Source organism: Musa acuminata, chromosome BXJ1-7 (genome assembly GCF_036884655.1).
Source record: "Musa acuminata AAA Group cultivar baxijiao chromosome BXJ1-7, Cavendish_Baxijiao_AAA, whole genome shotgun sequence".
In the NCBI taxonomy this organism is placed as follows: domain Eukaryota; kingdom Viridiplantae; phylum Streptophyta; class Magnoliopsida; order Zingiberales; family Musaceae; genus Musa; species Musa acuminata.
The window spans coordinates 7,710,558-7,723,709 of NC_088333.1; the positions used below are offsets into that span (position 1 = coordinate 7,710,558).

The 13,152-nt window shown below is 35.9% G+C and overlaps 1 protein-coding gene across 4 annotated transcripts in view; it reads left to right on the forward strand.

Moving 5' to 3' along the window:
- LOC135678574 (nuclear pore complex protein NUP205-like) overlaps positions 1-13,152 on the forward strand; it is a 40,661-nt gene that overhangs the window by 13,658 nt on the left and 13,851 nt on the right. For 2 of the 4 annotated variants that reach the window (XM_065191521.1, XM_065191524.1), the window contains exons 14-29: positions 508-609; positions 690-833; positions 6,399-6,532; positions 6,619-6,738; positions 7,050-7,173; positions 8,499-8,696; positions 8,787-8,905; positions 9,035-9,185; positions 9,325-9,437; positions 9,514-9,595; positions 9,696-9,782; positions 9,869-9,946; positions 10,657-10,854; positions 12,442-12,534; positions 12,602-12,715; positions 12,940-13,098. In XM_065191521.1, the coding sequence (XP_065047593.1) occupies positions 508-609; positions 690-833; positions 6,399-6,532; positions 6,619-6,738; positions 7,050-7,173; positions 8,499-8,696; positions 8,787-8,905; positions 9,035-9,185; positions 9,325-9,437; positions 9,514-9,595; positions 9,696-9,782; positions 9,869-9,946; positions 10,657-10,854; positions 12,442-12,534; positions 12,602-12,715; positions 12,940-13,098 (2,016 nt within the window). The remainder of the gene's footprint in view (positions 1-507; positions 610-689; positions 834-6,398; positions 6,533-6,618; positions 6,739-7,049; positions 7,174-8,498; positions 8,697-8,786; positions 8,906-9,034; positions 9,186-9,324; positions 9,438-9,513; positions 9,596-9,695; positions 9,783-9,868; positions 9,947-10,656; positions 10,855-12,441; positions 12,535-12,601; positions 12,716-12,939; positions 13,099-13,152) is intronic. The other 2 variants (XM_065191523.1, XM_065191522.1) reach the window with 2 other exon arrangements.

Below are 13,152 nucleotides of genomic sequence, written 5' to 3' on the forward strand. Positions count from 1 at the left end.
GTTTGACGTACCGAAGTGTACCGCTAGGTATGGGTGGTACATACTAGTCTGATAGAGGACTGGTACGGGTTGTACATCCGTACACCCTAGTGTCCTGTGTGTCGGTATATTCGGTACAATTTAGTGTGTACTGTACCGACAACGGGTCGGTACATTGGTACGGACCGGTAATGCGAACCATGATTTGAGAGACTACTGGAAATGAGTGTTTGAATTCTGTTGACATTGCCCTTAATCGAACTTGATGTGACGATGGGTTCTGTGCGATTGAACAGTGTTACAGCAGTGCTACAGTGCTATGATAAAGAAGAAAATATATAAAACTGTTCGGTACACCCTGGTGTAACGCTTGGTACACCGGTACTGTACCGAGCCAACCTCGAAACACCGGTATGGTATGGTACGGTATTGCATACCTTGCTTTAAATTGCACATTCTTCAATCTGAAAATATTTGAGCTTCACTTAAGTTTGCCTTTTGACAATGAGCTGTTATAAATTGCTGTAGGTAGTTGAAAATGGAAATCCTTCTGAACGGAAGGGATGGTTTCCAGACATTGAGCCCTTATTTAAACTCCTTGGTTATGAAAACGTGCCACCTTATTTAAAGGTTATAAGCTTTTAACTATCTTATTTCTATAGCTTGCACGAGTTGTACATATATAAGATTACTGAAAGTTCTATGTACAGGGGGCTCTGCGAAGTGCTATTGCAGCTTTCATCAAGGTGTCTCCAACCCTTAAGGATACTATCTGGAACTACCTTGAGCAATATGACCTGCCTGTTGTCGTTAGTCCTTCTGTTGGCTCTGGTGGGCAGCTTATGTCAACACAGGTACCTACGTAGTTGTATCTAGCCTTCTTGAAAACATGATGGATCTGTTGGACAACATGAAGAGTAAGAGTACTTTTAAGCTGCATATTTGTCTATGAATGGAACGTGGTCTTATATGCTGTTTGTCAAACATTTATGAATAATTTAAGTAGCTTGGCTATTATGGATCTTATCTTTACACTATGTTGATCACTGATATTTCTTTAGTTGATGGATTTTAGTTCTATTCAACCACTTTGTGCTACTAATTATTGCCATTAGATATGCAGTGGTGTTTCTTGCTTTTAGTTCAGCACTAAAACTTCAAAAGAGCTAAATTACCAATCCAGTGAAGATAAAAAGTTGATTTAATTAGTTTCATACTTTGAATACCATCGATTTCCTACTAACTTGGAGATGTTTAAATAGACATGATCGAGAAAGATGTAAACACATGTAAAAAGATGGGTCTAATGAGTCAACATGATTTTTATGACTAAAACTCTCTTGACATGGAGTAAGTACATACCTTTACAGTCAAAACAGTCTTGGTGGTTGAGAATTAATATTCGAGCTTAGCAAAGCTCTGTTCTACTAAAACTGTGATGACTTGGAGTAGATGATTGGTGGTTGAGAATTAATATTGAATCTTAGCAAAGCACTGATCTATCATATAGACATTATGTGATGGATTCTGCCATTTTAGCCATGTATATAATAGATTTTGATATGATTATTATGTAATATACTACTGTGTATTGGAGAGTTTTTCAATTGGGATTGGATCTGTTGTGCCATGCCTTTACAGTATTGCCTTGCCCTGTTATGTCACTAACCGGAAGGATAAGCTTGTTGGATGAAGAGGTGGATGTGAGGTATATCAAATCAGGATTGAAACCATTGTTTGTGTGCCCATACCAGTTGTCGGGCTGGATTTGTACCTTACCTTGTCAATCTGGCCGGTATCAATTTTGGTTCCAATAGCGTCTAGACCTACTCATAAGGATTTTTTTTGCTGCAATGATGATTCAATACTATGTTTTTAAGACTTGTAATGAACCATTTGTCAAGAACACGTACGTAAAAGAACTTCTAACAATCAATGAAGTAATTACATGATGCATATTATAAATGTATAGTTTAAAAATTTGTAAATGCATGGAATTAAAGCTATACATGCCATATGATTCAATACTATGTTTTTAAGAGTTATAATGAACCGTTTGTCAAGAACACATATGTAAAAGAACTTCTAACAATCGATGAAGTCAGTACATGATGCGTATTATGAATGTATAGTTGAAAAATTTGTAAATGCATGGAATTAAAGCTATACATGTCATTCCTTGTTAATTGTTACTCCACCAAAAGGATTGCCCTGATGGAGCTCGAGGTAGGTCCAGGTCAGTAACATGAGTAGGCCGGAGATCAGTATCATACTTCTGAATAACTCATGCATGATGATGCTTCTATGATATTTAATATTAATATACTGTGTGCCATTATTGAATTAAGTTAGCAATGGTCATGGCATCTTGGTGACTAAGTGTATATTGGGTCTTACCTGGATCTAGGTAAAATCCGAGCAGATTTGCTTTTGACTCCATCCTAAATCTGCATAGATCCAGTCTCAATTGAACAATAAATCAGATTCTTTATATTAAATTTGAGCATGAGATCATGAGCAAAACCATAAGAATCCACAGAAACCTGCTTCATTTGATGCAGCTGAGAGCAAGTTTAGCTTTGGAATATCCTTGCTTTGAAGAAAACAGGCCTTGTTTCCGGAGATTGAAACTTAGTTTGCTTTAAATTGAAGATTAATTTGAGAAATAAGGAGATTTGAGAGTGAGATTACTGGATATTTAGAGTTCAAAAAGAAAGAAAGAGGTCGAGGGAGCTGCTATGAGGTTTGAATCAGCAACTGGGTGGTGGTATGCTTACTGCCCAACACACCAGTGTACTGGTTAAAACTGACAGTATGCTTAGTATCAACGGAGACCATGTGAAATTCCATGTAGCGCTTTGTGGTCAGACCGATGAAAGACCAATTGCTATGGACCAGTTTGATCGAAATTCTCATCTGTGTATCTAACATCCTTTAATATTAATTATCTTGCCAACAAGCTATAGTTTTTGCAAGATATAGATTGTCTTTTCTTATTGGTCGCACAGCTCATTCTCAATTTTGCATGGTGATGTATTAGATCTCGGTTGAGTATGAGCTGGTATGAATTAAATAATTGCCCATCCTTTTTGGGGATAACAAGCAATAGTTGTATTATGATAAACTGTTTCAGCATTTGTGGTTCTCTTTTGTTGTACGCCATGCTAGTGATGGTTTAATTTATTCTTATGGGTGGCTCTGCTGAATGCGAATTGCTTTGGCATCAATCTGTCAAAAGAGAGCATTATGTCTTGAAATATTGGAACCTATCTTAGTTCTAAAAAGCTGGGTTAAGAAGAATAGGATAGTTTTCTTTCGGCTTTCATTAAACTGTTTTTACATGATAGTCTCTATGTATCTTATCTATATTCATCTAGTGGCCTTGTGTCAATTCCTGCAATTTTGGAAATGTTCCTGCAATGTTTGATGTGTGCCCTCCTTATAGATGAGAAAAATAACTGTTCAATGTATATATCTTCAAATGGAGGCTAAATTTAATGGTTGTCCATGATTGTTGGTAATGCTTAAGCGATTTATGCTGGTGGTTTTATTTTTATGTTGCTCGACATGTTTAAGCGAACTCCACCTACATCTTAGACTATCCTAATAAGATCTTGACACTGTCAAAACTGGCCTGAGTACTTGTTGGCACCTTTGGCTTGCGATGTCCTGGCAGTTGCCAATACCTTTTCGGTGCTATACGTGTCGATTTATGCTGATGGACATGACAATCATTGCTTTTGATAAATATAGTTCTGTGACAAATTAATTTGCTTAACATGTTATGTTCTACAGGTGCCATGGGTCATTGCTCATTGTTTTTGTCATCCCTTTCTCAAATATGTTTATTATGCAATCAAAGAAGCAACTGAAAATGTACTTGTTGAAGTTTGACATTCTTTTTTGGGCCTATTTTGTCTATTGTCCTGTTGTTTGTTTCCTTGTGGAAGGTTATTCGTCTGGAGTTGGCCATGTTTTTGTTTATTTTTACATAAAATATAATTCTAATTCTTAGGATTTCTTTTTTAACCACATTATTTATCTGCATTTATCTTATTATTTAGTTGATAATTTGATATGTTCCTCTTGTGTCCTTGAGGAACTGGTGTACTAATATAAAATTATATTGATGCTGTCATTCTGATGAAGATCTAGCTTGCTACCACCAGTTCATTTTTCTAGCTTGTCATCACCTGTTATGCTATCAATACCAGTTCATTTCTCTACTGCCATTATTTAGTCCTTCTAGATCTTGCTATCAATCTGTATCAATATCAGTTCATTTTTCTGAGCTCAACCAGAGGTCTTGTTTCTGCTATTGTTATTGGCATTCAACTAGCAACTTGATACCTGCTCATTCTAAATTGGACATCTAAAGACGATCAAGTACTAATATAGCCGCTCCACAATCATCTATCATCATCTAATAGATGATCGACTTTTGGGTGTCTGATTGCATTTTTTGCTTGGGCTTTGAGAAAAGACACTCGAGTCTTACAAGAGGAAGCCAGGAACCTCTTCCAACTTCCAAAGGAGTTTTTTGTTAGAACATCTCGTTCTTGTGTGCCAAGACGTTGAAGTTCCTTATAAGAGGAGACTAGAAGCCTCTTCCAATTTCTAGGACTTTCAGTTGAACTTCTCGTTCTTGATACTCACTATTGCCAATACTATCAACCACGTTGTTTCCACCATAACCATCATTTTCATCAGATGTACCATAGCCTTATCATAAGTTGCAGCATGCTTGTCGTGATCAGCATTATAGCTGTCACCTGTCACTGCTATTCATCACCACACTACCAAACACTGTTGCTATGGTCACGACTATCACCACCACCACCACTATGACCATGTCACTATCAAAACCACCATTATCACTACTGTTTCCTCATTTGCTTATCAACTATTATCGGAAGCCATTACTTCTGTCATCGTCACTATACTGCCAACTCTATCACAGCCACCATAACCATCAGGGCAACAAGTCTTATCAACTGTCATCGTCACTATGCTGCCAACTCTATTGCCACTGGGCACTGGTACTAGCACCACCTCCACCTGTGCCACCAATATCAGCTTCCCCCACTTTTACCACTGCTTCTCGACTACCATCTACCACTACTTCAACCAGCTGTCATCACAATTGATTATCAATGGCCATTGACTTGTTGCCCTGATGGTTATGGTGGCTGTGATAGAGTTGGCAGTATAGTGACGATGACAGAAGTAATGGCTTCCGATAATAGTTGATTATCAATGGCCATTGACATCATCACTACCACCAGAGTTATGACCATCACCACACCCATAATCAATATGTCCCACCACAGTTATTACCACCACTACTGTCGTCATTACTATTGCTATGACTGATATTCTGCCGCTATGTATGGCAGCAAGTTGTGTATCTATAAATTTTGCTTGAACGTGAACCTACTTCTGATTGTGTAGGTACCTGAACTCAAATCTAAATCCAACATGGTTACCTATCTTATTTAAACCCATTCCAAATCCAAATAAATGGTATTTAAACTCAGTTAAGTTGGCTTGGGTATGTTTGGTTATCTAAAAGAAATCTGACATGCAACCTTCTCTATGTAGAATAAGTCAGGTAACATCCGTTATGGTGTGCCCATTACCTGAACCCAACTAACAGCCTAGGTACCAAATTTGTACCTGACTTGGGATGCCTAGTTTTCTCCCCAAACCTGTCTTAATCCTGATTTAAGGTTATTTGAAACTTGTTTAAGCGAATTGGATAGACTCTGGTATCCAAAAAGACCTGATCGGGTGCGAATTGGATAGATTTTGGTATCCAAAAAGTACCTCTGATTACTATCTCTATCCACCGTCACAATGCCATCACTAGCCACCACCACTACCAATCACCACCACTGTCATTGCCACTACAAGCACTGGTTGCTGTCATGACCACCATCATGCAACAGATGCGACCGCACATCTTTGGCTACCCGCTATGACTGTCATCATTTCCATTAACAGTATCACTTCACTGTTGTTGTTGGTACTGTTATTACCAACATTTGTCAAGAAATTGCATTGTTAACATTTATTTAGTTAGAAATGCATTTTAAAAGTAGTTTTTAGAAATGCATTTGTATTGGAAATGTATAGTGTTACTTTTCATGTTTTTTAGTTTCATTTGGGTTATACTTCTCATCATTATATCAAAATTTGATTGTGTTGAAGCAGTTTCATTTTGTCATTAATTGTTTTGACCATTGTATGATTATGAATGTTGAAAGATGAATTATTTCTTTTTCATTTGGGATGTTTTAGTATGTTTCTTGTCTTGGTAAAGATAGGTTATATGAATATGTGATTCTGCCAATTTGCTGTATCTTGTATCGGTTTGATTATAACTTTTTTTTCTTTTATTTGCTTATTATTTTTTCTAGCAGGTTTATGACATGCGATTTGAGCTAAATGAGGTTGAGTCAAGGAGGGAAAGATATCCATCAACAATATCTTTTCTTAACTTGTTAAATGCTCTTATTGCCGAAGAGAAGGATGTAAGGGATAGAGGCCGAAGGTCCTAACCTGTTGCCACCTGAAAAATATTTGTACCTTTTGTTATATAGTGTCATATGAGGTAGCTTACAATATCTGGTTTGGCAGGTTTGTTGGAATCTTCAAGTTTGTTTGTGATCATGTTTTTGGGCCTTTTCCTCAGAGGGCATATATTGATCCTAATGAGAAGTGGCAACTAGTTGTTGCTTGCCTGCAGCATTTCCAAATGTGAGTTTCAGACTTGTAATCAAAATATGACCTTTTTGCTGAGTTCACTTAGTGCATGAAGCTTCACTTTACACTTTATTTCTATATGCTGCTCGTTGTACTGTTTCCTCGGGGTGTTACCTGAGAGATTACAATCATGTGAATGTGATTTTGTTCCACTGGAGAGCCAATGTAGTTGTTTGTTTTCTTCACTTTACTTCTATTCCATTCTTTGTGGGGTCGTGATAATCCTATTTCCCACATGCTTGATAGATTTTTGTGCTGGGAAAATTGTGAAAGTTTTTATGAGTTTGAAAACTATTATTTTGCAGGGTTTTAAAAATGTATGATATAAGGGATGAGGATGTTGAAACGGCTGTTGACATGTCTCAATCTTCAGATGTGATGCATACCTCCTCACTTGAGACTCAGCTTCCAGCGTTGGAACTCCTGAAAGTACAGTGTTCTTTTGAGCCCTTGTTTATTTTACAATGGATAAAGTGTTTCTGGCTGCTATAATTTTTTGTTCCATTGCTGCCTTTATTTTTTATTATATTTATTATCAAACCTATTCTTTGGCATTATAATTTACATGCACTGTCTATGTAAAAGTTGTCGTCAGCAGTTCATTCAGTATTCTCCTGTAAGTTTCATTTTATTTATTTATAATATTTTGGTAGATGGTCTTATACTAACAACCATTTGCAAAATATGGTACAATCAAAACTTTACATAAGGGGATCCTTTGCAGCCATTTTGGCATATTAGGTTGCATGTCCACACCATCTTGACATGTAAACCATGGTTGGAAGTACTAGCTAAGCAATATGATGCTTAGCCGTGCACCCTGACTATCCTTTTTGTTGTGTATGTATATTTGAAAAAATTATTGACAGTAATAACAAGCCATAGAATCTCAACTCCCAACTATCTGAGGTCAAGTAGTTGGATCTTTTCCTGCTATCGAGCTCCGTATGAAACAATATCCATAGTTAAACTAAGAACAGTCAATCTGTTTCATTGGATTTTATCCATAGTTATTGTATCATTAATCTTAATCAACTCATCTCTTCTGACGAGGACATCTATTTCTTATTTGAACAGATATCCATTTTAAACATTTTATCCTTTATTGTGTTTTCAGGATCATGGTTCTTTTTAGTAGCCTCATGTATCCATTGTAACACGTTCATCTGGGCTTCATTAACTTTTTTGTATGTGTTTTCTAACTGCCTATTATTCTGGTCCGTAAAACATGGTTATTTTTATGATTGTCATAACTTTTCATTGTGTGGGGCGGTGATTGTCGGTGAAAAACTGGGGTACTTTAATTTCAACAATAGGCTGTAATATATGGGACTGGCTACTTGGATTTTTTCATGTCATTGAGCTTTGTGTTATGCAATATGTAAAGTAAATCGAGAGCATTTAAATTTCTTTTTATTGTTTCTAGTAAAATTTTCACTTGCCTCCCTCTACTTCACACGACTAATCCTAATAGGCACACATTGTCTAACCACAAGTCCATATACTTTAGAACTGAAGTACTTCAATTACTTTACAATGAGTAACATTGTAAGTTATCCCTCTTTTGTCATTCTAATGTGTATGACACTTTTGTTTTGAAAACTATTAAGTATTCTGCTCTAGTTGTAACTGATTCTGATTTATTGATAAAGTTAGTTTTCATTTTACTTAATATTTTAACTAGAAGTTCTACTTGAAGGTTTATGGAGAGTGTCACAGTTTGCCAGATATTTTAAATGTAAATGTTTTTTCAGGATTTCATGAGTGGTAAAATTGTTTTTCGTAATATTATGAGCATCATTTTGTTGGGTGTGGACACGATTATCTGTGAGAGGACTAGTCAAACATATGGTCAACTGTTGGAGAATGCTGTAAAACTTTCTCTGGAAATCCTTATTCTTGTTGTGGAAAAGGATGTATTTCTTGCTGATTTCTGGCGCCCTCTGTACCAGGTTGTCATCTTTAGCCTGTCTGGCATTTTTCTTCCTTTTGTTTTCAGATTTCATTTGCTATGTTCATCAGATACTTTCTTGGTTCAATAGCCCTTGGACATTATATTGTCTCAAGATCAAGACCAAATTATTGCGTTGCTGGAGTATGTCCGATATGATTTTCTACCTCAAATTCAGCAGTGTTCAATAAAAATCATGAGTATTTTGAGGTATTATCCAGCTGATTTCCAGATTTTGGAGCTCTTGTATTCTTCTTTAGCTTTCATTTACAAAGAAATTGGGTTACTTCTCTTTGTTGGTCTAATGGAAGATTTATTTCTCTATCTTATTCTTGACAGTTCAAGAATGGTTGGACTTGTTCAGTTGATGTTAAAATCAAATGCTGCTAAACATCTGATTGAAGATTATGCAACCTGTCTGGAATCACGTTTTGATGAGTGCCAGAGTATAGAGAACACGAAAGATGATCCTGGTGTCCTTATTCTGCAGGTTCTCATATATATATATATATATATATATATATATATATATATATATATATATATAATAAAGTCAATATATGAAAGATTATAAATTTGTTTTTTAAGATTATTATATAATGTTCTAATTTTCCTCCTAATTTTTTCAGCTTCTTATCGATAACATAAGTCGCTCTGCTCCAAATATTACACATCTGCTTCTTAGGTTTGATGTCGACAGTCCTGTGGAGAGGACTGTCTTGCAGCCAAAAGTCCATTACAGGTTCAATGCCTGTCTGGATAGAAGTTACTTATGTTTGATAGCCATCTATTAATCACTAATCTGAGGCTCATTGCAGTTGTTTGAAGGTTATTCTTGATAATTTGGAAAACCTTTTGAAGCCAGATATAAATGGCTTACTGCATGAATTTGGTTTTCAGGTTTGATGACCCTTTTTTCTTCTGTTTGTGTGAAAGAATTACTGTTGAAGTTAATCAATACCTTAACCAGATTTAGGAAATTCTTCTATTTAATTTGCAGCTTCTGTATGAATTGTGCCTGGATCCACTAACAGGTGGTCCTACAATGGATCTTTTGAGTACAAAGAAGTATCAATTCTTCTCCAAGGTGTCTCTAATTTGTCAATTTAGATGACTCTAGAGTTAATTTTTATTTATTTCTTCTGTCACTTGTTTGTGTATTTCATCTTACAGCACTTGGAAACAATTTGTGTGTCTCCACTGCCCAAAAGAAGTCATAATCAGTCTCTTCGCACAAGCATGCTCCATGAGGTACCTGTTTTTCATTTGCCTTTACTTTACTTTTATAGTTTTGTTCTGCAAATTCATTATGAAGATTTATGTGCTGGGACACTTGCAGAAATAATCACAAAATTGTCTGTTATTATTTTGTTGGAGTTTCTTGGGCCTTGTAGTATGACTGGGTATTTGCTTTTAACAAAATTTCTTATCCAGAATTGCTGATCTTATGTTTTACAACTTCACAAATACCATCAGAAGATTTGTTGGCTAAAAGTAGAGGTACCATAGTTAAGGTTTACATGGGTACCATGGTTAAGTTATATCCTATTTACATAGGTATCATAGTTTAGTTGAATCCTATATGCTTTGAGCATTATAATATGGAGGAAGTATCATCAACCCAATTTTTGGCAGGGGTTAAGCATACTTTATTTAATAGTAGCAGAAGGTGGTTAAGATTCTCATATATTTAAAGTTAAATGAACTGTTAGACAGAAAGTGTTACGGCGAAGATGTAGTTTGTTAAATTTAATTTTAGATTATATATAAACTACTGTTTGTACTTTGTACTTCAAAATCTGTTTAGCCCTTTTTCTGTTTTGTTATTTGACACAAAAGAAAGTTTTAATCATTAGAAATGGTTAGCATAATAAATTTATGATTGAAGGAAAAGGAGTTTAGTGAATATTGTATTGGTTGTATTGATGCTTTGCCTTGACATGTATTTTGTCTTTTTGTAGAGAGCATGGCTGTTAAAGCTATTAGCACTGGAGTTGCATGCAGCTGATATGTCTGTATCAACACACCGAGAGGCTTGCCTTTCAATTCTCTCTCTCAGTTTTTCTCAGTTTGCTGGTGATAACTACAAAGGTCCAGATTTACCACAAACTTCTGACGTCGATTCCATTGATATGCATAGAACCATGAAGAAGAACAAGGTATAAACTTGACTCTATTTGTCCTTTTATTAAATTGATATCAATTATACCATTGAAGTTAGTAGGTATAGTATTGCTTGCCAATGTCTTTGCAATTACCATCAAAGTTAGTGCAGCTGATATGCCTTTTCATTTCTGCTTTCCAACTTGGTAATGCTTCAATTTTAATTGGTCACTGCTATCTTCTCCCTATTTCTTTTTTCTATTCCTATCGTTCCTTCCTTGCAGTATGATCATGTTGGACAAGTTCTCATGCTGATTGACAAGTCTGTTTGGATAGCGAGTCATCAAGAATTATGATTAGAAACTAATGGTATCACATGATTGGAACATTAAAGTTTAGGGACCCATTGTAGTTTTCCCAAAAAAAAACTGAATGAATGATAATGTAACTTATTGTTTTACATGAATACTGTTTCCTGCAATGTCAACGGGGCCTTGGTGGAGCCAAAAATGGGGGACTGTTAGAAAGCATCTTCCATTACTAACCTACATACAAATGGTAGCTGATCTGTCTATGTTCATATCAGTATATATAAAAAAAGATATTTGACCGTTTAGTACAAGTTGCTAGTCAATTCTACAAGAGTTTGATTATTTGTTAGAAATCAGGCCTCTTTAATATGGTTTGCAAATTAGTTGATCTTGCATCACTATCTTGCTTCTAAGCTAATTGAATAATTGTTGTTTGGCTATTACTTATGTGTGGTCTATGAACTACTTGTGGTGGTTATTAAAAGGTTACCTCAATTCCTGCAACAGGTCCACTAATAGAGTTATAGCACAGGATCTCTGGGCATAATGTGTTTATTTATTAGTTCTGCCAGGCATTTTCTTCCATTGAGTGTCCACTCTTTAGGTGTTCATTCACTTGAGCGACATAAAGAGTATATCGCAGCTTAATTGTATTGGACTGCGAGCTTCCTTAATTGAGAATGCAATTGCTCTTTTTTCAGTTGATTTAAATGGTCTGGTTTCTCTTTGCTCGGACCCCATCTCAATTGCTCTCACTTGCCTTTGCTGGCACCTAGAACCTATATATCTTCATAGTTGCAAAGAATTGCAAACTTCAGGAAAACTTCTACTGTTATGTCGGATCTACATGACAAACTTGATGGTCTTAACCTTTGATAGTCATCACCTTAAGACTGCTTAGAGTTCCTTTCAAGATCTGAACAGAGGGTAACTTGAGAATCCTCGATAAACTGATTACATATGCTAAATTGTTGGTTCTTTAACTTGATTGATTTGAAAAAAGGACTCTTAGGATTCCCTCGATAGGAAAGGATAGCCATTAAAGTCAAGAATGAGGCCCTGCTCACATAGGTGAAGCATGTTGGACAAAGTTCCCAAATAGTCTGGTTAAAGTATGGGGATCAGAGTTCCAATTTTTTTCAGATGGTCGAAGAAGGAAATTGATCTGTCTTATATTAATCTTTTCCCTTTTCCTTTCTTTTTCTTCTCAGGAGAATCCTTGTGGTTATTAACTCACTGTTGTGTGAAAAAAGTGTATTTGCTAATTATTTGTTTACTCTTTCAAGTAAACAAGTTCAATGCTAGTTCATATTACTTGCTTATACATTTCAGGTGCTAGAATTGCTTGATGTTGTGCAATTTCGGTCTCCTGATATTGCTATCCAATGCCCTCAGCTCCTTCCCACCTTTAGCATTGATGTGCAGGTTCTATCATTGGTGTCTCCTTGTTTTTTTAGCTGATTCCTTCGAATGACTTAGTATCCTTTTTCAGGTTAATGATATATTGAAGAATTCTGCAACCTCCGAAATGGGTGGTGTATATTATTTTTCAGACAGAGGAGATCGATTATTAGACTTGGATGCACTGCATGAAAAACTTTGGCAGGTTTTAATTTCTTGTTTTTTCTTAGTGCATTTTTATATCTTTCCTATGTCAATATTACTGCCGACCAGTATAGTCGGGATGTCACAGCTTGTTGTTATATATGTCATTTGAGTATTGTACTGTCTATTATATGGTACACAGATTTGGTTTCTGTACTAACTAGATGAACTCTAATGTTATCTAGAGGCATATAATTAGTGATGGTATTCAATTTTTTTGGTCAGATATGTACCCAGGTCGGCTCCCATTTTAATGAGGTTGAGATGAGTGAGTTAAGAACATCAATTCAGCAGTTTCTAAGATGGGCCTGGAGGTATAACAAAAATCTTGAAGAACAAGCAGCCCAACTCCATATGCTGACAGGCTGGTCTCATATTGTAGAGGTTGATTTTTGGTCTATTACCCATTTCCTGAGTATATTCAAGCATTCCTTTCAT